This window comes from Ostrea edulis, chromosome 7, assembly GCF_947568905.1.
Source record: "Ostrea edulis chromosome 7, xbOstEdul1.1, whole genome shotgun sequence".
NCBI classification, from domain to species: domain Eukaryota; kingdom Metazoa; phylum Mollusca; class Bivalvia; order Ostreida; family Ostreidae; genus Ostrea; species Ostrea edulis.
Window position 1 is genome coordinate 59,195,830 of NC_079170.1, and position 25,218 is coordinate 59,221,047.

Genomic DNA, 25,218 nt, shown 5'->3' on the forward strand with positions numbered 1-25,218 from the left:
GGCGCGACATTCAAAGTTAAATAGATGCCGAGTTACTATGCGCCGAATTAATCAGGTACCAATTTAACTTAGTCGGTGGCAAGTTTACCGAGTGCAAGGGTTGACTTGTATTCCTACATTCCCGGTGCTGAAAAGCCTGATGTCGAAATGTCCTGCACCCAGATTGTCTTCCGGCGCGCTAGTCTCGCTTTCCCCAGACTCTCGCCCTCGAGACTTTGCACGAGCTCGTGCAAAGTCTCGAGGGCGAGAGTCTGGGGAAAGCGAGACTACCGGCGCGCGGGATGAGACAAAACTCAAGGGGGTCGGAGGAACGGGTGGTGCGAGGTATGAATTGTCCATTACTGTGGAACATTACACATTGTATCATACGTATGATTTTCACTCCTCTCTATTTTCCTTTAAGATTAGAATTAACAATGTAACCATCTTGTATTATGTGTAAAGCCATAAGCCCAATCTCTACCCAGAGTTATCGTTCCCGCTACGCTCCACTAATACCTCTGTCAACGTCTAAAAAGTTATATCAAAATGTACAAAAACTAACTTAGCATATCGAACTATAATGATAATATCTGAGCAAATCAAACACTTCTCTGAATTTTTTAAAATCAGAAGATGGTAATTTATATGAGACACCTGAGCGAATTAGAAGGTTTATATAAATATTCATTCATTCAATAATACTAGTATAATCATGGAATTCGTTGTTTTTGTTAACCTACTTTAAGATTTAAAGCATAAAACTTAAACTTATAAAATTATTATCCATGATGCTATAGGTATAGGTAAGTTTTGCCAAGAATCTTGACATTTAGACGTTGACAGAGGTGTTGTAGCGCAGCGTAATACGCCCTCTGGTGAGAGATTGCTACTGACTCAGTACTGAGCCAGGCGAGTCTTGATCACAGGTGCTTGGGTCTTAAAATATTAATATGAATACACCTCTAACCTTATACATATGTATAATAACCGTAGTACATATGTTGAGACCCAAGCACCAACTGTCAGACAAGACAACCAACCGAAAATTTAAAGATGTTTAAAAGAGAGTCGCATCCAGATGATGCATTTCATTGAAAACTGCCCAAAATTCAAACTATGCATATGAAAAATTGAAGAATGCTCTAGACAAACAGCCTTTTGTGCCACCGGGCACGAAGAGGATAGGTAGGTAGACAAACAAAATTTGCCAGATGAAATGATAAGCGTACCTAACATGAGCTAACAAAGTTTTTGTGAGGTCATATCATCGAATCGATATTCGGATGTTTCGGCCCAAAGACACTTCGGCTCAAAAGTTGGACACTTCGGCCCAAAAATGTGGACATTCGGCCCAAATTTTTTGAGACACTTTGGCCCAAGACATTTCCGCCCTCATTTTTTGTTCTGAGACAGTTTGGCCCATATTTTTTATTTTGCCAACATCACCCATATCATTGCGTTTCCACAACATTATAGTACATTGACACTTCGGCCCAACGACATTTCAGCCCAACGACACTTCGGCCCAAATGTGAAAGAAAGATTTTCAATTAGTTTTTAGGTATTTTGTTTTCATTTCATCATTATATTGATCACCCGTTTGTTTTATTTGCTTATATCACCCATAATTACGTTTCAACAACATTATAATAGTACATTGACACTTCGGCCCAACAACACTTAGGCTTGAGTGTAAATAAAGATATTCATCAATCAATTCCTTGGGTTTTTAGTTATTTTGTTTTCATTTCATCATTATATTGATTACCCGTTTGTGTTGTAACCATGTATAATCGGTACGATTGAAGTGAAAGCTGGTGAAATGCGCTAATTGCTAAATAGTTTGGCACACACCCTTGTGTACCCCCAGATAAGTATGAAACGCTAACTATGAGCAGTTTGAGAGAAGCCATTTGACATCCATGTCATTTCATTGCATACCACTCCTTAGCTGCTATTAGAAAAAAGAAATATGTCGGGTGAGACTATAAGTTTCATTATGAAATAGTACGTATGGGTTCCCATTTTTCGCAAATGAATATATCAAAATTCAATTTAAAACATGAAGATGACTTAATCATCCACCGATAAAGTACTTTTATGGATAAATGCATTCAAGATATTTCCACTCAATATTTCTATGGAAGTAACATTTGAAAATCGAATATTAACTGGAAGATTGTTTCGTCTGATACGACAAATATTTTGTTAGATATTATGTTAAGATATTTTAGATCCATATTTGATGATTTTAATAAATTGCAAATATTTGTTTCGATATCGCCGGGAGGTGTGTTTGGCGGGACGAATTATTTATTTTCAGCATGGTTTAGGTCTTATGATTTATTCCTGGGTAAGTCAAGGCCAGGTTCTATTCATTTTAAACAACTTTATCAAGCATAAAAAATGGTAGGAAAATGTGGATTATGAATAAGATTCACTCATTGTGTTGTGTAATCATTAGTAGTTGTGTTCAAACTTATTATGTGATATATATATAGCCAAAAAAAAAAAAATTGGGCCGAAATGTCTTTGGGTCAAAGTGTCTGACATTCATCGAATCAACAAAAGCCATCATAAACTGGTTCCCCGCTGATTGGTGCAATGGTGCTACACACAAACAATGGGTAAGCGGTACTTTGGTTAGCCAATTTCATTCGTCAGTTGATTTTTATGTCTCGCTAGAGAGATTCCAAATGGTAGAGTCGTTGTAGTCTAGTTATGACGTCAAAGTCTACTGCGCTACGTTACGAAGTTTCGCGTTTCAAAGGCCTACTTCACTGTATATTCCAATTGTAACTACTCGGCTATTTCCGTAAATGAATCTCGTAGGTGGATCGACGCTAACCGAGTCTGTTGCCATGTGTACATAAATGCAACTATGTCGTCACAAGCCTACGTTACAATATGAAACGCGAGCTTTCAAATGCATCTTACCGGTTACGGAAAAAGACGAGCGCGTGATCCGATTGTGTATATTCGTAACCTAGTGTAGTCGACTGTGACGTCAAAGTTAGCGTCGTTGTTGTTTTGAAGGGAACTCTCGTCATACACGTGAGATAACAATATGTACAGCCCAAATCCTGGCGGTCAAAAATTGGCGCTTACCTGTTGTACACGAGAGAAGCAAGGTCAACAGGGTACCAGTTTAAAGCCATCAAATGTTATCTGCTTCTCAGATGAGCAACTTCTGTCATTGTAAAGCTCGATTTTAAATGCTTGCATTCTGGGTATAGATCAAACTCCTGTAATCTGACAGTGATCACCTTCAAAAACCTAAATATCATCAGAAGCAATACTTCATTAATGCCTCCTATCGATTTCTGTCCCATTATCAATCCTTGCCCTTAGTCGATATGTCCCATTACCGATCCGTCCCTTGACTATCCGTCCCCTAATTAATCCCCCCCCCCCCCCCCCCCCCCCAAAATAATAACACGTTTTTAACTATTTTTCCAAGTGTTATATTTACAGTAATGAATTGGTTTGATGACAAACCATTTTGAAGATCAGCTTATATCATTGGTTTCAGTAAACAAGGGATATTCCTAAGCTATGAGCATTTCTTTGAACTTCTGGAGGTTTTTTTAAAAACACTTTCAATAGTTAGGTAAAGCTTGGATGCTGAGTTAATTTTTTTTTATTGTTCAATAAAAGGTGTTGTATCATTGCTGTGGTGTTTTTCCTTTGATGATCACTGTGTTTTTATTTTTGATACACCATGTGCTCTTACAACCATACTCTATCAAGATAGAGCATGTCAGGGTGAATCAACAATCCCAATGGCATTTGACCTTACATTGAAGGAGAAAAAATATAAACAAACTAGCCAATTTTGTTAGGGCTGTTCCAGAAATGATCAAAGGGGGGAGGGCGGCAAACGATATTTTTTGTGTGGGTGGTCGTATTTTTTCAGATTTTATTTGGTCTGTGGTTGGACTGTTAAAAAAATATTTATCACGGGTAATGGGTAGTTTCTATTGTTTTTTAATTTTGTGCCACGTGGATGTTGAGTTTTCAGAATATTTTTATTGTCGCTCTTGTCGTGTTGGTTACAAAACGTCGGAGGGAAAATTGAAAACATGCTTTCGAAATGCTGCTTTCGAAATCGGAAGTAACATAGAACTATTCAAGGGTCCGTTGGGACTTGATGGCGGCGAACTCTGTTCTGTTGATTATTACAGTTTACAGTACATCGATTTTGGGAATATTTTGAAACCAGTAGGTATTCCGTTTTCTAATAAAAATAGGCAAACCTTGGTTGATTTATGCGAGGGTACCGATGCGTCATATTTATCAGTCTGATGGTGATATAGAGGTCTCCGGGCGCGGGCTCCATTAGAAGACGAACGATTCGTGGAAAAACATATCCATACCCATTTCATGATAATAGCATCATTTGGACTCCCAATCTTTCCAACATTCCCGTCATAGATGCCTTTGATTGTTGATGTGACATCGTTTCTTCGGAACTACTGTGATACAATGTCGCACAGGCATTACCGCGTCATTGACTAATATGTTGACTGTGCTACCGTTTGAGCGAGGGCAGCTTCATATATGTACATATTCAGGGTTCGAAATTAACTTTTTCAAGCACTAGTCCGTACGGACTAGTAGCTGTTGATGTTCACTAGTCAGCAAAGCATTTCACTAGTCCGTCCAGTATATAATAAAATGATCTTCATTTTATTCAATAGTATTTAATCAAATCAAACACATCACAGTTGCAAACAATTCAATTTCTGACACCTATAGAAGAAAAAGAGACCACCATATTTTATTTCGCATTCAAGATCTTCAGAAGCATACAATATTAACCTCCGAGTTAATCCTTTTATAAATGTCCATAAGTGCGTTCGAGATCGACGTTCCTGTTGTTTTGGTGCTCAGATCTAAAGTAAAAAAAGTTCGAAATTTTATCAATAAAGTAAAAACAATTCACTCGATTGACCAAGTCATGAGCTATAGTGTTATGAACTACTGTGTTAGAGTCACGAATGTCGAGAAAATGTGCGCACAAACGTGCATGTTCTCAGACCACACTACTTGCAATTCTTGCACCTAGAACACGTTCTCGTGATGTGTACTCGGCGTTCGGAATCAACAGGAATTTGACAATTTGTGCAAGTTCGAAGAACGGCGGTCTCGAACACACTCCATGTGTTAGGAAGATCAGGCTGTCATAGTCATGCAAACACTTGAACATGCAGGTAATCAACCATAAGTTCAAACATCTAAGAGACTCAGACAAATCTTGCTAAAAATCTTTACCAATTCAAGATTGATTTCTGGATTTTCACTAGTCCGTACGGACTAGTACTATAGAGAGTTCACTAGTCCGACATGTTTTTTACTAGTCTCGGACTTACGGACATGAGTTAATTTCGAACCCTGCATATTTTGTAATGTTCATGCTTTGATCAGGTTCAATTTAAACAATATCTATTTGCAAAATGCTCATTACATGAATTTTCTCCCAGGGTTTTATATTAAAACATGTATACATGAATGATTTAAATATTTTTATGCTATATACATGTATACATTTTATTTCTGCTGCCTTCACTGTGACTTGCTTAAACTTTGATGCACGACCTGTTCTGAACTGTATACTCTCAGCCTCTACTTCCTTTTTTGTACTCTCAATCTTTTCAAGTTACTAATTGTATGATAAAAATGCCCAAACCTTTCAAGTTTGTAAAACTATGTTTAAACAGCACTGTCTTTGAACACAAAACGTATTTCAATATATCATGAAAAGTTAAAAATAAATCAATAAATTCAACTATTTGGCATGTATCTGCTCCCCCCCCCCCCCCCCCCCCCCCCCCCCCCCCCCCCCCCCGCAAACCTATCTAATTAGAAAAATGAAATTCATATGCTAATCCCCTTGTAGCAAAGCAATGGCATGTTCTAAAAGAGAAAATTAGAACAAGTTTTATAATATTGCACATAATCCTAGTTGTAACACAATGAAGAAATATTTCAGCATTCACATATAATCATTGAATAAAATTGCAACATCATTGATTTCAGCCCCTCTCCTGGAATGCTGTTGTTGTGAGGATACATTAAGATCAATTTACAAAACTAGAATTAAGGATTTTTCAGTCGTTAATTTATTTAGCAAGTGGCATAGGGTTGGTTATCATGAGGGAGGGGGGGGGGTTGGGGGTTGTCATCGTGGTTTGCATTGCCAGACATTTTAAAAGGAAATGGATTGAAGCACTTGTTATTTTTAGTCACGGGAAAAAAACCAAAGATTTTAAAAAAATGTTTTCAATCCAATCGATTTTTTGTAATTTTTTAAATACCACTAATTCAGTACCTGTGATCCCTCACATATTCTAACAGTTTTTTGGTTTTTTTTTGGTTAGAATAATAAATTGCTTTTAAGAATTTAGTATTTTAATGTTCACGTAATAATAATGTCCCGGTAGTATGACTTTTAACAAGTACGTAATTAGATCCGCCACTGTCTGCCTTATTATGACGTACGTCAAAACATAGACAAGACGTCACACATCATCTTAGCCTGCCTTTCATAAACATTGCACTCCGTTAAACATTTCGCCTAATGGTGCACTAAATTTTGGAGCTAGGAGGCCACAAGTTTAGGATGATATTCTGCTTAAGTTCACAATCATATTCCAAGGTGTGACTTGGCGAGATCTCAGCCATTTTTGACAAGGGACTTCTGGAATTGGCGTCAAAAAAATTTCCTTGTTAGAGGTTGAGATTTAGCTCGGATTATTTCCCGCGCTTTAGTCAGAGCTCGCAGTACGAGCCTACGCTCGCTACTAGAATGTTTGTCCCTAAAACATCGCGAGATTTGTACTGTTTTCATTTTTTTAAATATTTTTGTGGTGGGTCTGGTTAAGTTTTTTTTTAATTAGATGGGTCATTGTAAAATGAGTTATATTAATTTGATGGGTCATGGGGCAATTTTTTATTTTTTTTTATGGGTGCTTGGTATATACAAAAGGTGCCTCCCTACCCCCCCATGTATTTATTTCTGGAATAGCCCTTATCAATAAAACAAACTCAAATAAACGTATTAGTACAGGGAACGAGGCGGATATTCCGAGCCATCTTGTTTTCTTACTTTCAACACAAATCGCTGCATCCTGTAATTAAGAGATTCGCTGTTCATCTCGGTCACAAGTGGGACATTGTCCTGTACGGCATGCCACTTAATGCCCATTTAGTATTTTTACGAGTGTTAGGACTTTTTTGTGAGTCTATCAAATGCTGAATTTCATTACATCATCGGACACCGGCTCAAATCGTTCATTTTTCATCTCTATCTCGACCTCGGGACTGGAGAAACTTGGCACACTCAAATCAGTCTCCATCATGTCCAAAATATCCCCTTTATAGAAATCCATGACAGGTTCATTTTTTAGTTCCGGTAGATCGAGCGTCATACTTCAACATGTATCTGATTTTCTACGGATTCTGCAAACTGTGAGAGCAATTAAATCCCAACCAGCATCCATGGTGGTTATTGCTTAAAAAGTGACAAGCATTTTATTCGACCGTATCAGATAAACATGTGATTTCGATAATGAGTTTTGATTGGTCTACATTTTGGTGACGCAGTTTCTTGTTTGAGCACAGTTTTATGATTAAGGATGATGCAATAATTTTTGAGCACAATGATACAAAACATTTAGAGTAACCTTGAACTCGTGCATCTTCCGATACCAGTCTCGGGGGCTCCGCCCCCTCGACTGGTATCGGAAGATACACTCGTTCAAGGATACTCTAAATATTACTTATTCTTGCAATTAATGATCAAAGATTGTAAAACCAAGCAGTTATGATCAAAACTCTTAAAGTTTTCAACAAAAGTGTTTTCACAATGATTAATGTACACATTATTACATGGATTGCTGTACAAACTAAATAACTTAAATAACGATGATTTTACAATAATTAATGGGCACACTTTTTGTCCCCCAGGAATAAATATTCTGAATTGCCTACAAACTGTCCATTTTCTTCATTCTGACTACAACTTGGTTTACAGAGGATTTGTTATATACATTGTATATATATCTTATTGTGTACTGTGGGTTATTTCATGCTCTATTTATAAAATTAAGGAAGGACAAAGCACTGATCTCGATTTAGTTGACTGATGCATGTACATCAAGTGATTTCATTCTCTTTCAGGGAAATGTAGTTTCTTAAAGCTGTGTGAAAAGTTTCTTAAAAGAGGTGTCCACATCATATCGTAATGTCTGTGAGAGATCTCTGGAACTGGATTGTGTACCTGACTTTAGGGCTGTTCCTACTGGGCTTCCACTGTGTAAGAAAAGAACTATAAGGATCAAAGTACAAAGCTGAAAAGACTATTAATTGATTTTTTAAAAAATATATCTGATGAATTAAACATGTTAAATATGAAGTTATTTTAGGAGTCTGATCTACTGTTGGCTCAATGTACATGTTATACTCTTGATAACTTGAAGTTCAAGGCACCTTAATGAAATTTGAGAGATCGAATGTGGAGTCAAATCAGGAAATTAAAGGTCCATGCATGCAACCATAATGGTTTAGAGTTTATAGTGCCCATATTGCTTATTATAGCATCCTGGGATTGTTTTGACATGTTTTCATTCATATGTTTAGGTAATTGATTTCAACAACACAGAAATTTATCTCACATTGATAATTTTTTTTTTATGTATTTGGGGGGGGGGGGGGGGGGGTATGCCTCTGTAATAGGAGATTTGGGGGCATGTAGAATTTGGTCTGTCCATCTGTTTGCTTATATCTGTTTGTCTGCAAAAACATTAAACTTGGCCTTAACCTTTGATTGGATGGTGATAGGGCTTTCATATTTCACATGTGTGTTCCTTGTGACCTAGCTGTCCTTTCTTTGGTTAACAAAAGGTTTAAAAATCCTTATCCAGACAGCTATTATTGGTGACTCTCAATGACTCAAACTTCCCTCTCTTGATCTCTCAAAGTGAAATCATGGTCCCAATTTTTCTTTCTATATACATGTAAAAAGCAAATGTACTCTAAAAGTTCTTAATCTCTCAAAGTGGGAATTTGTAAAACACTAATGCCCCTATACAGCAGCAGATTCTGGTACCCAAAGAAAGGTTTGTGAAATATGAAAACCCTATCACTAACCATTCAAAGGTTATGACCAAGGTTAAAGTTTTTCAGAAGTAGGTCAGAATGCAAGGTAAAGGTCATGAGATAAAGAATTTGTTTTAAGGCTTTAGAAAGCATGTTGATGAGAATACATGGGGATCAGTAGCTTATTACAGTCTAAGTTTTGTAGAGAGTGATCTTGTGTGGTAAATCCAAGGGAAGTGGAACTGAACACCACCCATCTTTCTTCTGTATTTAGAGGAGCTTAACAGCAGACTACACTTTCCATGCAGTCGAGGTAGATTCATGTCCGAGAAATCGGAGTGAGTGGATGGCAGCATCAGAGGGGCTCAACTGTACAGAGAACAGCAGCACCAACAATTTTCACTGTGTTCCAAACTACAACCTGACTCATCTTCTTCAGTTCTGTTATGATAGTGACAGTGCACTTTTTGAAGCGGGTAATATCTCTCCACTCATTAATGACAATAAATTCCAAATCATTACTCTGGATCATTATAGAAAAGAATGATAATGCTACACCATTTTTAGGTCACCTGAATTATTCAGGTGACCTATTGCTATCTGTTTTTGTCCGTCGTCGTGCGTTAACATTTGAACGTTTTCAGCTTCTTCTCTGAAACCCCTGAACCAATTTCAACCAATTTTGGCATATAGCATCTGTGGGTGGAGGGGAACAAAAATTGTGAAATTCGTGGTCCCTGCCCCCCTGGGGCCTGAGGGGTGGGGCAAAAACCATCAAAATGAGTGTAATTTTAAAAAATCTTCTTCTTTACTCCTGGACATCAAGAAGCCAAACTGTGGGCATAATTATAATGAGCGTTGAGCCCTCTACCAAAATTGTTAAATTTATGGCCCCTGGGGCAGGGGTTCTTGTGTTAGGGTGGGGCTCTAATGGTCATATAGTGAAAATGTAGAAATTCTTTGAAAATCTTCTTCTCTGTCTCTGGGTATTAAGGTAACTCCATACTCGCAGTTTTATCTGATACAAGTTTGAAAAATGTATTTATTTCCATTCATTAGAGTTAAAACTAACAAATTATCAAATAAAATACATATGTCATCACACTTTTTAAGATACGAGACGTACATAAACAGAATCATATATCACCGTCAGAAAATTGCAATTTTCCTTAAACAGCGTTATCAAAATTTCATACAAACTGGTTATGACGATATAGCAGCATTCATAACAATTTCATGAAACTGTATCTTCACAAAAATATACGAAATGTCTGTAAAAATAAAGGAAATCTATCGCATAATAGACTTGATAAAGAAATCAATAGAAACAGAGTTATTGCCCTTGGATTCAATAATTTAAAACGTATCATTGATTATTCATTTATAACTAAGACTTTTAAAATAATTTATTTTTAACAAGATTTTTTACAATAACTATCGGAAAAGACTCCAACAAAATTTATGTTCCTATCACGCATAAATGTAAATAAATCATTGATTTTGCAAAATCTGATGACATCACAGGAGGGTGGAATTACTTTAAGTAGACAAACTAATAGCATGGTAATGATGAGCAAGGATGCCTCTTTATACCCCCCGCAACAAGTCTGGAATCGGGTTGTCCGTCTGTAGACGCAATGGTTTCCGGGCTCTAAAGCATTATCCTTTCCACCTACCGTCACCATATCATATATATGGACTACCCATGGGATGAAGATGTTCCCTATCGATTTTGGGGTCAAAAGGTCAAAGGTCAAGCACACTGGACATCGAAGTAGCAAAATATGGTTTCCGGGCTCTAAAGTGTTATCCTTTCCACCTACAGTCACCATATCATACATATGGACTACCCATGGGATGAAGATGTTCCCTATCGATTTTGGGGTCAAAAGGTCAAAGGTCAAGCGCACTGGACATTGAAGTAGCAATATGGTTTCCGGGCTCTAAAGCGTTATCCTTTCCACCTACAGTCACCATATCAAACATATGGACTACCCATGGGATGAAGATGTTCCCTATCGATTTTGGGGTCAAAAGGTCAAAGGTCAAGCACACTGGACATTGAAGTAGCAATATGGTTTCTGGGCTCTTTATCCTTTCCACCTACAGTCACCATATCATATATATGGACTACCCATGGGATGAAGATGTTCCGTATCGATTTTGGGGTCAAAGGTCACACGCACTGGACATTGAAGTAGCAATATGGTTTCCGGGTTCTAAAGCGTTATCCTTTCCACCTACAGTCACCATATCAAACATATGGACTACCCATGGGATGAAGATGTTCCCTATCGATTTTGGGGTCCAAAGGTCATGTGCACTGGACATCGAAGTAGCAACACTCAGAAAAGAGGTAGTTTATACCTATTACCAACACCCTTTGGGAGATTGGGGTAAGCGGGGGGTATTCTTAGTGAGCATTGCTCACAGTACCTCTTGTTAAAAATTGTGAAATTCATGGCCCCTGGATCAGGGGTTCTGGTGCTAGGGTGGGGCTCTATAAGTCATATAGTGAAAATGCATTATTTCTTTGAAAATCTTCTTCTCTGTCCATGGGTATTAAGTAGACAAACCAATAGCACGGTTATGATGAGCAAGGATGCCTCTTTCAAAATTGTGAAATTCATGGCCCCTGGGTCAGGGGTTCTGGTATTAGGGTGGGGCCCTATTGATCATATAATGAAAATGCATTTTATTTCTTTGAAAATCTTCTCCTCTGCTGCTGGGTATTAAGTAGACAAACTAATAGTGTGATAATGATGATCAAGGATGCTTCTTTCAAAACTGAAATTTATGGCCCCTGGGTCAGGGGTTCTGGTGCAAAGGTAGGGCTGACCACATAGCTATTCAATGTTTCTTCCATCCAAAAGTAAAATTCTTATATTTAAACACAAACCTAATTCAAACATTGGAAGGTTGTTACATGATACTCAGGTGACCTATAAGGCCCCTGGGCCTCTTGTTTGTGATTCCCTAAGATTTAATTTTAGACTTCCTGTAAATCAAATTTTACTGATTTGTGCAGGATACTGTGTTGTACTAAGTCGATCCTCCAGTTTGGATGCATTACCCTGTAGTCAATTCATTGAAGGAAAGTGTCCTGCAAATTTCTATATTTCCAATATGATGTACGAAGGTGAGTAATAATTAGTCCTTTAGTATTAGTTACTAATGGCTGATATAATACCCTTAAAGTTGTAATTAGATTGTACATGTGATAATTATAAATTTGCTATGTAAGAGTTCTTGAAAAGTGTCGGTTTTATCGGTTTGGCCGACAAAAAAAACGAATGTCCGATACAAACTTCGTATATGTCGGTCCAAATGTCCGACATTGAAAAAAAAATTGTAAATTGATTCCAGAAAATCGGTTTCCGCTCAGCAATGGTTTTAACATGTACAATTTGGAACTGGTTCCCCGATGATTCATGTTTACATGTATACGAGTTCTCGGTCATTAGGGGTACCAGTTTAAGTATAAACATGGTGACCTTGTGGCCGATAAAGTATCACTCCGGTGCAATGCCTAACAAACGAAAGCACGAACCAAGCAAGGACAATGATGAGAAAATGAAAAAATACGAAAGCAATCGTACAACATGCCGATTTCAAGATCACTGGTTAAAGGGGCGAGAGTGGCTTCAACATGACGAGAGGGGAATGACCTGCATCATTTGCTCTGAACATTACGGTGATGTAAGGGGTGCTGACGCATCTAACAGCAAGAAACATTTATTTATCACAGGTTCTAAGAACTACAAGTTTAGTACAATATCAGATCATGAGAAGTCCACGACTCACACAGAAGCAGTAAGAATTGTAGAATCTAGAAAGAAGGAACGTGAAGCCAAGAAGAGTATTGCACAAAAAATGGTGATTTCCTTGAAAGAACATTTGATAAAACAGTCAGTGAGAGAGGTGTTGGTGAGAGTGACATGGGTGAAAAACTAGAATGTGAAGCAGAAGGGGAGGAAGATAGTGAAAGTGAAATGCAGAGCGAGACAGAATGTGAACAGAATGAGAGAGAAACATATGACAGACTTAAATCTGTGGAAAAGGAAATTGAAGCAGAATAAATATTAGTTCTTTGCTACTTTTTTTGTAATTTGTATTTTAAGATTCTGTGGAAATTTTTTCGGACTGATAAAACTGTTCGGACTGACAAAATTGCCAGAGTTGTCAGTCCGAATGTCTGACAGAGGAAAAAAGTTTTCAAGAACTCTGCTATGTTATACCATTATTATGCCCCCTTTGAAAAAGAGGGGGCCTTTTGTTTTGCACTTGTCGGTCTGTAGACCAAGTCTTGTCCACTCAATATATTTAGAACCCTTTGCTTGACAGACATCAAACTTGGTACACTGGTACATCTTAAGGAGTACATGTAGATGTCTCCTATTGATTATGAGGTCACATGGTCAAGGGTCAAACTGGAGATAGAAATATACTGTCTCCTCCATGTCTTGTAAGCTCAATATCTTAAGAACCCTTTGTTTGCCAGACACAAAACTTTGTACACTGCTGGTACATCTTTTAAGGAGTATGTGACTTCGGGTGATTTTGAGGTTACATGGTTAAGGACCATTTCACTCTGGACATGGGAAGATATTGCCTGCTCATTATCTAACCCTTTCCTTGACAGACATCAAACTTGGTTCACTGGTTCATTGTAAGGAGTAGATGACCCCTGTTGATTTTGGGTTCACATGGTCAAGGGTCAAACTTGTCCATTCAATATCTTAAGAACCCTTTGCTTGACAGACATCAACTTGGTTCACTGGTACATCATAAGGAGTAGATGACCCTGTTGATTTTCAGGTCACATGGTGGAGGGTCAATCCACTCTGAACATAAATAAGAAGATATTGAACATCTTGAATTGCTTTGGCACTACTATCAATTATATTATACATGTCCCTTTTCAATTTTGCACCACGGGGGCATGCATGCTAATAAAACATTTCTTGTTCAATTTAGTGATGGCAGTAATTATTCTATTTAGAATGGTATATTTCTTGTTTAGTTTAGTGATGGCAGTAATTATTCTATTTAGAATGATATATTTCTTGTTTAGTTTAGTGAGGCAGTAATTATTCTATTTAGAATGATATATTTCTTGTTTAGTTTAGTGATGGCAGCAATTATTCTATTTAGAATGATATATTTCTTGTGTAGTTTAGTGAGGCAGTAATTATTCTATTTAGAATAATATATTTCTTGTTTAGTTTAGTGATGGCAGCAATTATTCTATTTAGAATGATATATTTCTTGTGTAGTTTAGTGAGGCAGTAATTATTCTATTTAGAATTATATATATCTTGTGTAGTTTAGTGATGGCAGTAATTATTCTATTTAGAATGATATATTTCTTGTGTAGTTTAGTGAGGCAGTAATTATTCTATTTAGAATGATATATTTCTTGTGTAGTTTAGTGAGGCAGTAATTATTCTATTTAGAATGATATATTTCTTGTTTAGTTTAGTGAGGCAGTTATTATTCTATTTAGAATGATATATTTCTTGTTTAGTGTAGTGAGGCAGTAATTATTCTATTTAGGAATTATGTCAGCTGCTTTCAATTTTTCAATATTGATAATGTGATAGAACTTTACTTATCTTTGAAGAAAGGGAATTTAACATGTGTGTTTGTACATTTTGCACACATACATGCACAAGTCTTGGATACAATTCTATACATATGTGGCTGTGTTTTGGCTTGGAGACGTAAATTAGAGGGATTGCTGACTTGTGACATATTCTTCTCTTTCTGTTGTGTTTTGGCTTGGAGACGTAAATTAGAGGGATTGCTGACTTGTGACATATTCTTCTCTTTCTGTTGTGTTTTGGCTTGGAGACGTAAATTAGAGGGATTGCTGACTTGTGACATATTCTTCTCTTTCTGTTGTGTTTTGGCTTGGAGACGTAAATTAGAGGGATTGCTGACTTGTGACATATTCTTCTCTTTCTGTTGAAAGTATCTCCTTGTGATTACAGCAATCTTCACCAAAATACATAGAAAGACGTTTCTGTTGTTACTTACATGCAGAGAAAGCAAAATACATAGAAAGACGTTTCTGTTGTTACTTACATGCAGAGAAAGCAAAATACATAGAAAGACGTTTCTGTTGTTACTTACATGCAGAGAAAGCAAAATACATAGAAAGACGTTTCTGTTGTTACTTACATGCAGAGAAAGCAAAATACATAGAAAGACGTTTCTGTTGTTACTTACATGCAGAGAAAGCAAAATACATAGAAAGACGTTTCTGTTGTTACTTACATGCAGAGAAAGCAAAATACATAGAAAGACGTTTCTGTTGTTACTTACATGCAGAGAAAGCAAAATACATAGAAAGATGTTTCTGTTGTTACTTACATGCAGAGAAAGCAATGCTATGTGATAATTCTCAAGGAAAAAACAGGTACAAGAATTTAGCTATGCTAGCCCCAAAATATTACACACACACCATCAGCTTTAAAGGATGGGGTTCCTTGACCTTTCTAGCAGATCTATATATCATACAGTTATTCAATATCGTATCAGGATGTCTTTCGTATTTTTCTAGAGATCACATCTGATTTATTTTAAATATAAAAAGTGTACAACTTTATTGTCATAAGTGTTTCCAAACTTATCAAGCAAGAAAGATTATAATTATATTACTGCTGTCGACCTTAAGGCCAAAATTAAAATTAAGTTTGTTTCCCCTTACCCGACCGACCCGATTAAAATCCGACGACTGAAATAATTTTATCGCCAAAATCGCAGATTTTTTCTTTTTTCTTTTTGTTTCGCTCAAAAGTTCGTTTTTTTAGTTTCATTTCGTCGTATGATCCGTAATCTTAGTAGTCTTTAAAAATCGTTGTTGCCAGCGCGTTTGAAACAATCGAAAAATACGTTTGTAATTGGAATTCAATTTAGAAAGAGATATTTATTATGGACATGGATACGGCCTGCATACTGGTAAAAGAAAATTTATACAGGAAGAATTCTTTGGCATTTGTGTCACAGCAGCCGCGAAGTGCAGCAACAAAAATACAACAATATGTAAAAATGGAATCTTCGAATATTCTGTGGACTGTACTTGGGATGATGTCTACCACGACATCACAAATGATTCGGACTTTCGTCCCCACAAAACTGATGTTGTTGAGGTAGTGGTGTTCCAATCATCGATTATAATCGAAAATCAGTCGATTGTTCAATGTTGGCAAATTCTAAGTGCTCGATTATGAAAATTTTATTCCAATTAAAGGGTTTTTAGATTTTGTTTTCTCAGTGACTGTAGTTTTTGAAGAATATTCCTGCCGTGACTTATCTAGGAACTTAAAAGTTTTTTTTATCGTAATGACGGCGCACACGAAATCGGAAGTATCCATACACGGGGAATAAAGTATGTTCGCTGCTTGGTCAAATACTGAGATAGACGTACTTTGATTCAGGCATATAAACGAAGGACCATTGATCAAAGAGAATCTTGATACTAGTAAATCCATGTGTGAATTGCGCAGATAAAAACCGCTTTTAAGGGCCACTGTTACTCTGCACGTGCGTATCATGTTTTCAGTTGGTGACAATAAGATCTGTTTTATTTTTTGTTTTTAATAAAATGAATTTCTTTCCTTATTTTGCTTTGCTGAATGTTAATCATATTCTAATTATGCCGGACCATCGTCAGTTAATGAACTGTAACTTTGATATACGGGGATATACATATAACTGAAGCAAACGATACGCGTCCCGTTTTGGGCGACTTTTATATATATGTAATTAAAAGAATAACAAATACACACAGAAAATATTCACTTACTCTCTCTCAGCTATAGAAACAACAAATATGAACGTGGATAATATTTATTTACACTTTTTCAGTAGTTGAATTAACTTTAATCATTATATAATTTCTCTGTCCGATTATAATCGATAATTAGTTACAGTAAACCAATCATCGATTATGAAATTCTCACTGATTCCCATCACTAGTATTTATCTGACAAACTTGATGGAACTACAACTTTTTCCCATGACATGTATGAAGGCCTTCATGTAGTGAAAGACTTAAACAAGTGTCTCAAATATGTGATATTCAAAGTAACATTGTTCTGAATATATATATATATATGTACTGTACCTACAGAAACATTTCATTATCTAACTTGTATGGCCTTTAGGTCTTAATGATATCTAGTCAACACACAAAAGACATTGAATTTGAGATTATTACTTCATTTAGTAGCCTCATTATACATGAATGTTGAAGTGATATTAACAAACAATTTCTAGTCAGAAAAAATCCTCTCTGCTCGGTGTTCAGTGTCAAATTTTATACTTTTAAGTATTTGATTCATGTTTTGAATTTTTACTAGTCAAAAAATACTCAGGGCTATTTTTACTTGAATAGCCCTTTTTCAAAGTTTTCTAGTCATGCTAGTCACTCATAACTTGTTCATATGTTGTATTAGTACCAATAAATGATTTGTTTCTCTGTTTCTTGTGTGTTTGATAAATTTCAGAAATTTCCAGGAAAAAAAATAAAAAGCCTACCTACCTACCCACTTCCAAAAAGTTAGGTAGGGTAAGGGGAAACAAAAATATTTTTAATTGTAGCATAAGTCTTCACATAGGCTGTTAGATATTTAACCCCTTTATAAAGTTTATTGTTATTTTGTGTATTGCTGATCATTTACATTTGATTTGCCCAAATAGCTTTAATAAATTTTGTTTGTTAAAATTGTTATTTATGAACATGGAGAAACTGATTATTGTGAGATATACAGCCCACCTTCAACCCCATGATTTTTCACTCTCATATTCTTATTAAACAGAGTAATATTTTGCTTTCATTTCTGTTGGAATTCCCAGTTGTTAAAATAGGTGTACTCTATTTATAGAGATTCATATATGCATTGTTTACATCTGCATTACATTCATGAGGAAATGGCTACCATTACAATTTGTAAAGATATTAAAGGCAAAAGCATTGGAAATGTAAATATATATATTTGTATATACATACTAGTGACGTGGTGTCACACAAGTAAAGCATACCCCCTTCAGTCTTTGTTAATTTCTGACCATCTCTCTAATTTGACAAAGTTGTTGTCTGTGTGCTTTCAATCATTGTTATGTACATTTACTTGTACAACTTTATTAGATCTAATGTATATGTTTTTCAGCATTCTTTTTCCATTGATTGACTTGATATCAAATGATTGATGATTTCATGACTTCCATGTTTTCGTCATATCTTTTAGTTCCAGCCTGTTTGGAAATTGATTCTGAATGTTATAATGCTGACCCTACCTGTACAAGGTAAGAATATAAACAGGCTATACAGCTTAGTCAATATAAACAGGCCATACAGCTTAGTCAATATAAACAGGCCATACAGCTTAGTCAATATAAACAGGCCATACAGCTTAGTCAATAACGACATGGCTTCTGTAACCAGTCAATAAAAACACATATATAATGTCCTAAAGTGTACTGTGACTCATAATGTGTGTACACATGTCATAATCTACATGTACACTGTATGTAGAGAGAGGGCAACATAAGTTTTCAGAACATGTGCCTATAATTGTTTAAAAAGATCTATTGATGATAAAGACCTAGTTTGACCACTAAAATCAAAAGTTTACTTTTTTCACACTTCAATTCATGTGAGAAAACTATGTTGATACAGTACGGCCAGCGCTGATCCCGTATTTTCCACGCTCCCCCGCAGGATAGAGCTACCGCGGTATATCTCAGGTAACCCAGCAAATCCCGCGCTCCCCCGCGGTCCCACTGTCCTCGTCGCGGCCTCACCTGTAGATGATTAATACTATCAGCAAACGCGAGTTATCTCCCGTTAAGATAGATAGATAGATATATACATGTATACTGATCATAAACTGAAAACAGATCGCTGTTCATCAATACTATAAACATTTGAAGTACCACATCCATGTGCATACATCACTTGTATAAACACATTTTACAAAAACTGTTCATGTTACCTTTATTGAACCATACATTCAATAAAAGGGTAGGTATGCATGTGCATACATGTATATAAACGTTCTACCCGTGAAACTTCACGAAAACTGATTAGGCCCCCCTATCCCTGTCAGTATCAATCACATATTGGTTTCATAAACTAGTTTTCAGAAATTTAATTTTATACATAGGCCTATATTTGTACAATAACATATGCGTGTATTCTCTTCTAGACAATGTGAGGACGTCCTCACTTAACAGGTTTCATCGTAGAGGGATAGAGAGAGAGAATACTATTTAACATTACGGACTGTGAAAAACGGTTATAGGTATGTGTATATGTGCTACATAACACTTCCTGTCTGCTTCAACGCCCCAGACGTCGATCAGCGCACACTTTACCCGTGAAACTGCTTAGGACTATTCCAGAAATAAATACATGGGGGGGGGGGGATGCACCTTTTGTATATACCAAGCTACCAAGCACCCATAAAAAAAAAATTGCCCCATGATCCATCAAATTGATAAAACTCATTTAACAATGACCCATCTAATTAAAAAAAAAAACGCGGTAATGCCTGTGCGACATTGTATCACAGTAGTTCTGAAGAAACGATGTCACATCAACAATCAAAGGCATCTATGGCGGGAATGTTGGAAAGATTGGGAGTCCAAGCGATGCTATTATCATGAAATGGGTATGGATATGTTTTTCCACGAATCGTTCGTCTTCTAATGGAGGCCTCTATATCACCATCACACTGACTGATAAATATAACTCATCGGTACCCTCGCATAAATCAACCAAGGTTGCCTATTTTTATTAGAAAACGGAATACCTATTAATTTCAAAATATTCCCAAGATCGATGCACTGTAAACTGTAATAATCTACAGAGTTCGCCGCCATCACGTCCCAAGGGACCCTACTAAACGCGCCTCTAATTTGAAGAGTGCCGTAATGGAAATAGAAAGTTATGCGCTACAGAGAGCGACAACTCGAATAGTTCTATGTTATTTCCGATTTCAAAAGCACGTTTTCAATTTTCCCGTTGGGCAACTTCCGGTTTCGAACAACCAACTTCCGGTGGAAATGGTATGACCTATTACATTCTATTAAATAATGTTATAAACATTAGAATAAAAAAAAAAGAAAAATTACATATTTTTAAGGTACTTCCGGTGGATGACGAAGTGACGGCAAATAAAATTGAAACATGTATGTCACATCTACAAGTTACCATCTAACATTCCTTGAAGTTTCAAGACTCAATCATTAAAAGTTTATGAGAAAACGGCCAGACAAAATGTCATTTGAAAAACGGAAATTCGGCCCCGGAAGTGAATTTTGATATAGTGTTAAAGGATACTCTAGAGATGGATAATGTAAATAATATCTGTAAATATCTTATTTAAAACTTGATGAATAAGCGATATATACGATAGCAAAGAAAAACCAACTTTTTCGTAGTTTTTCTCTAAAAACCGGAAGTTGCTGGTTAAACTTCCAGTAAGTCTTACATTTTCTGAAACGCCGAAAGAGACCTCATTCATCTATGAAAGTTTTGTTTCAAAAGCATAAATTTGAAATTCGACGTTTCTTTTGTTCACTTCCGGTGACGGCCGGAAGTGACGAATCGCAATGGTAAACCTTATTACAAAGCTACAAGTCACCATCTATCATCCCTGAAAGTTTGAAGACTCAATCTTTAACCGTTTATGAGAAAACGCCCGGACAAAATGTCATTTGAAAAACTGAAATTCGGCCGTAACTCGAGACCGGAAGTGAATTTTGAAATAGTATGAAAGGGTACCCTAGAGATGGATAATGTCAATAATATCTGTAAATATCGTATTAAAAACTTGATCAATAAGCGAGATATACGAAGACAAACAAAAACCAATTTTTAGAAGTTTTTAATCTAAAAACCGGAAGTTGCTGGTTAAACTTCCAGTAAGTCTAACATATTCTGAAACGCCTAAAGAGACTTTATTAATCTATGCAAGATTTGTTTCAAAACATGAATTTGAAATTTGACGTTTCTTTTCTTCACTTCCGTTGATGACCGGAAGTGACGGATCACATTGATAAACCTTATTACAGAGCTACAGGTCACCATCTATCATCCCTGAAAGTTTCAAGACTCAATCTTTATGAAAAAACGTCTGGACAAAATGTCATTTTAAAACCGGAAAATCGGACGTAACTTGCAACCGGAAGTGAATTTTCAAAAATTGAAACAGATATATAAACTTCAGGTGAAAACGCATCACCCCAGAAAATTTGGAGGAAATCGATCAAGCCATCTCTGAGAAATGCTCTGCACAAAATCAGAAAGAAAAAAAAAAAGAATAAAAATAATAAAAAGAAAAGTGAAAAATCAACAATAGAATAATAGAAGGTTCTTCCGCTGAAGACGAAAGACCCTAATAATAATAACACGGACCCAATAGGTGTACATATAAATGAAATTCGATTAAAATGGGAAGACAAAATCTTTTAGCAAAATATAAAATTGACATTTCTTTATTCCTCAAAAATACAAAATGATATTTTGTTATAAATAAATTTTTGAATCAATTATCAAAGTCTACGTACATATGTAAACGCCATTAAAACAGACAGAAAATATTAATCTTGCACTCATATACGGTCATTTATAAATCTTTTTTTTTTTCACTGTAAATATTATTAGCACTAGAGCTACAAAGTATGATAAATTTTGATTCAACATGCAATTAGAGAGTAATTTTGATGATGCTAACATTCATATGTACCGTAATAAAAGGAATTAGTAAGTTGTAAGCGAGGAAACCAGCACTTGACGAAGGAATTTAAAAAAACACGCTAGTTTAATTACTGGTAATATTTGTTGGGTATATGTAATTGTAAGCTGATAAGCAGATTGCATGCCCTGGAGTAGAGACATTACAATTTTGACATCCTGTATTCGACGCGTTGAACATATACACACAGGGTCTTCTCCCCCCCGTGTGTTGTTTTAAGAACACGTGCAGCAGGGACCCAACCGGTGTACATGTATATATAAACGATGTTCGATTGAAATGGGAAAACAAAAATCTTTCTTTTAGCATAATATAAAATTTACATTTTTATGCCCCCCTTTGAAAAAGAGGGGGCATATTGTTTTGCAACTGTCGGTCGGTTGGTCTGTAGACCACATGTTGTCCGCTCAATATCTTGAGAACCTTTCACTTGATGATAATGATATTCATATGTGGGTTGGTTATGAGTAGAAGAGGACCCCTATTGTTTTTCAGGTCCAAAGGTCAAGGGTCAATCTACTCTAGACATAGGAATATAATGTCCGCTCAATATCTTGAGAACCCTTTCCTTGAAAAACATCAAACTTAGCACACTGGTACATCCTAAGGAGTAGATGACTCCTATCGATTTTGAGGTCATGGTCAAAGGTCAAGGGTCAAACTGGGCATAGGAATATACTGACCATTCAATTTCTAGAGAACCCTTTGCTTGACAGACATCAAACTTGGTACACCAGAACATCTTCAGGAGAAGATGACCCCTATTGATTTTGAGGTCACATGGTCAAGGGTCAAACAGGACATTAGAATATACTGTCCGATCAATATCTTGAGAACCCTTTGCTTGACAGACATCAAACTTGGTACACTGGTACATCTTCAGGAGAAGATGACCCCTATTGATTTTGAGGTCACATGGTCAAAGGTCAAGGGTCAAACTGGACATTGGAATATACTGTCTGCTCAATATCTTGAGAACCCTTTGCTTGACAGACATCAAACTTAGTACAGTGGTGTATATTCAGGAGGAGATGACTCCTATTGATTTTGAGGTCACATGGTCAAAGGTCAAACTGAACATAGTAATATACTGTCCACTCAATATCTTGATAACTCTTTTGCTTGACGGACATCAAACTTAGTACACTGGTACATCTTCAGGAGAAGATGACCCATATTGATTTTGAGGTCAAAAGTCAATTGTTGAACTGGACATAGTAATATATTGTCTCCTATATTTTAAGAATTATTTGCTTGATTGACACCAAACTTGGTACACTGGTACAACATAAGGAGTAGATGACCCCTATTGATATTTAGGTCACATGGACAATTCACTCTTGACATAGGAAGATATTGTCTGCTCAATATTTTGAATTGATGATACTACTACCAATTAAATGATGTGTGTGTATAACCCTTTTCAATTTTGCACCATATGGGGGGGGGGGGGGGGGGGGGGGGGGGGCATATGTGTTTTACAAACATCTCTTGTTTTATTCTTAAAACATACAAAATAATATTTTGTTATTAAAAATTTTTTCCAATACTTCCTCAATTTTTTTGTAACATTGATGATTTCTGTGAATAATTTTCAACAGAAAAGCAAAAACTCCAGCTGTATTTTGAATCTGATTTTCCTCTTAGAATAACAAATGGTAAAATTGCAAAATATTAGCACATGCATACTGTGTATGTCTATGAAAACAGAAGCCTGTTCAGCAGAGCGGGCGCCTGCGAACATTCCTAATATTCGTGTGCGCCCACTCTGCTGAACAGGCTTCAGGTACGTGTATATATAGGTACGAGGTATGTGTATACCTGTTACATAACGCTTCCTGTCTGCTTTAACGCCCCAGACAACGATCAGCGCACACTTGTCAAATTGTTCAACTTAATTTACATTGTTGAGGCTTTAGTCTGAGAGAGAGTGAGAGATTGCATATCTTAAGGGTTGGAATATAAGAAGGCAATTATATCATATAATATAATAACACAAAGTTGAGAACAAGCAAAACACACTTAGGGGTTATACGCCACCCGCCATGTGCGATTAGTCTACAAAATATGTTGGATTTTGATTAAACATTATGATACATGTATGCAATTAGAGAGTATGTTTTGATTTTGTTCACATTCGTACCGTAATCAAAAGAATTAAGAAAGCATATTGCATATCCTTGAGTTGAGACATTACAATTTTCACGTCCTTTATGCGACGCGTTGAACATATACACACCGGATTTTTATCATGTCCACTTTTCCCCCTGTGTTGTTTGAAGAACACGTGCAACACGGACCCAATAGGTGTACATATAAATGAAATTCGATTGAAATGGGAAGACAAAATCTTTTAGCAAAATATAAAATTGACATTTCTTTATTCCTAAAAAATACAAAATGATATTTTGTTATAAATAAATTTTTGAATCAATTATCAAAGTCTACGTACATATGTAAACGCCATTAAAACAGACAGAAAATATAATCTTGCACTCATATACGGTCATTTGTAATTTTTTTTTTTTTTTTCACTGTAAATATTATTAGCACATAGCTTCTTATCCAAGGTACATTATCATTATATAGAGCATAAAATACTAAAAAACAAAATTAAATAACAGATTTTTTTTAGAATAAAAAAGTTGAGGTGTATTAAATATGATACATGTAAATCCTAAGTACATGTGTATCTGGTTTTAGTAAGGACAAATAAACGTTCCCGATTTTATTTTTTATATTTTGTTAAATGATTTATTTAATACGCCGGTATGTAATGCCAGAAAGCTGACGATAATCAAGCCGTAATCGTTTTCTGCCGACGAATAAAATAACTATTGTACAGGTAGATAGCCCTAACAGGTAAGCAACGGTACTTCACACCGCTGCGGTGTAACTCTGCCCCGCGATGAAATCCCTCGGCGGGATAGCGCGGGAAGGATTAACATACCGCAGGGGGAGCGCGGTCTAATACGGGATCCCCGCTGGCCGTACTGTATTTGTGACTGATTTCCCGCCATGATAATTTTTTGATGCCACAAATGAGGCATTTTATCCTCATTATATTTTCACTGAAAATATTAGTGCTTTAAGATCACCTAAGCTGAAGGCTCAAGTTAGATTTTCTTATCAAAATTTATCCATGGTTTGTCTTTGTATGTTGTCATCGTTGTAAACTTTTAGCATTTTCATCTTCTCCAGAGCCATTTCAATCAATCTTAATACAAATCATACTTGGGTGAAGGGGATTCAAGTATGTTCAAATGAAGAACTATCACTGCTGGGTGGATTTTATTCTCTCACGACTAGTTCGGGCATATTGTAGTGTCCTTGTTTGTCTATCCGAAACTGTAAACTTGCTCATAACTTT

At 36.2% G+C, this 25,218-nt stretch overlaps 1 protein-coding gene across 4 annotated transcripts in view; it reads left to right on the forward strand.

Moving 5' to 3' along the window:
- Positions 1-228: 228 nt before the first annotated feature.
- Positions 229-25,218, forward strand: part of LOC125657033 (uncharacterized) — a 71,712-nt gene continuing 46,722 nt past the window's right edge. For 3 of the 4 annotated variants that reach the window (XR_008797126.1, XR_008797127.1, XM_056144847.1), the window contains exons 1-5: positions 275-324; positions 8,164-8,299; positions 9,356-9,557; positions 12,110-12,220; positions 18,336-18,393. Coding sequence is in view for 2 of the 4 variants with exons in the window: in XM_056144847.1 (XP_056000822.1) it covers positions 8,228-8,299; positions 9,356-9,557; positions 12,110-12,220; positions 18,336-18,393 (443 nt within the window). In the remaining 2 variants the exon portion in view is untranslated. Of the gene's footprint in view, positions 325-8,163; positions 8,300-9,355; positions 9,558-12,109; positions 12,221-18,335; positions 18,394-25,218 lie in introns of all 4 variants that reach the window. The other variant, XM_056144846.1, reaches the window with a different exon arrangement.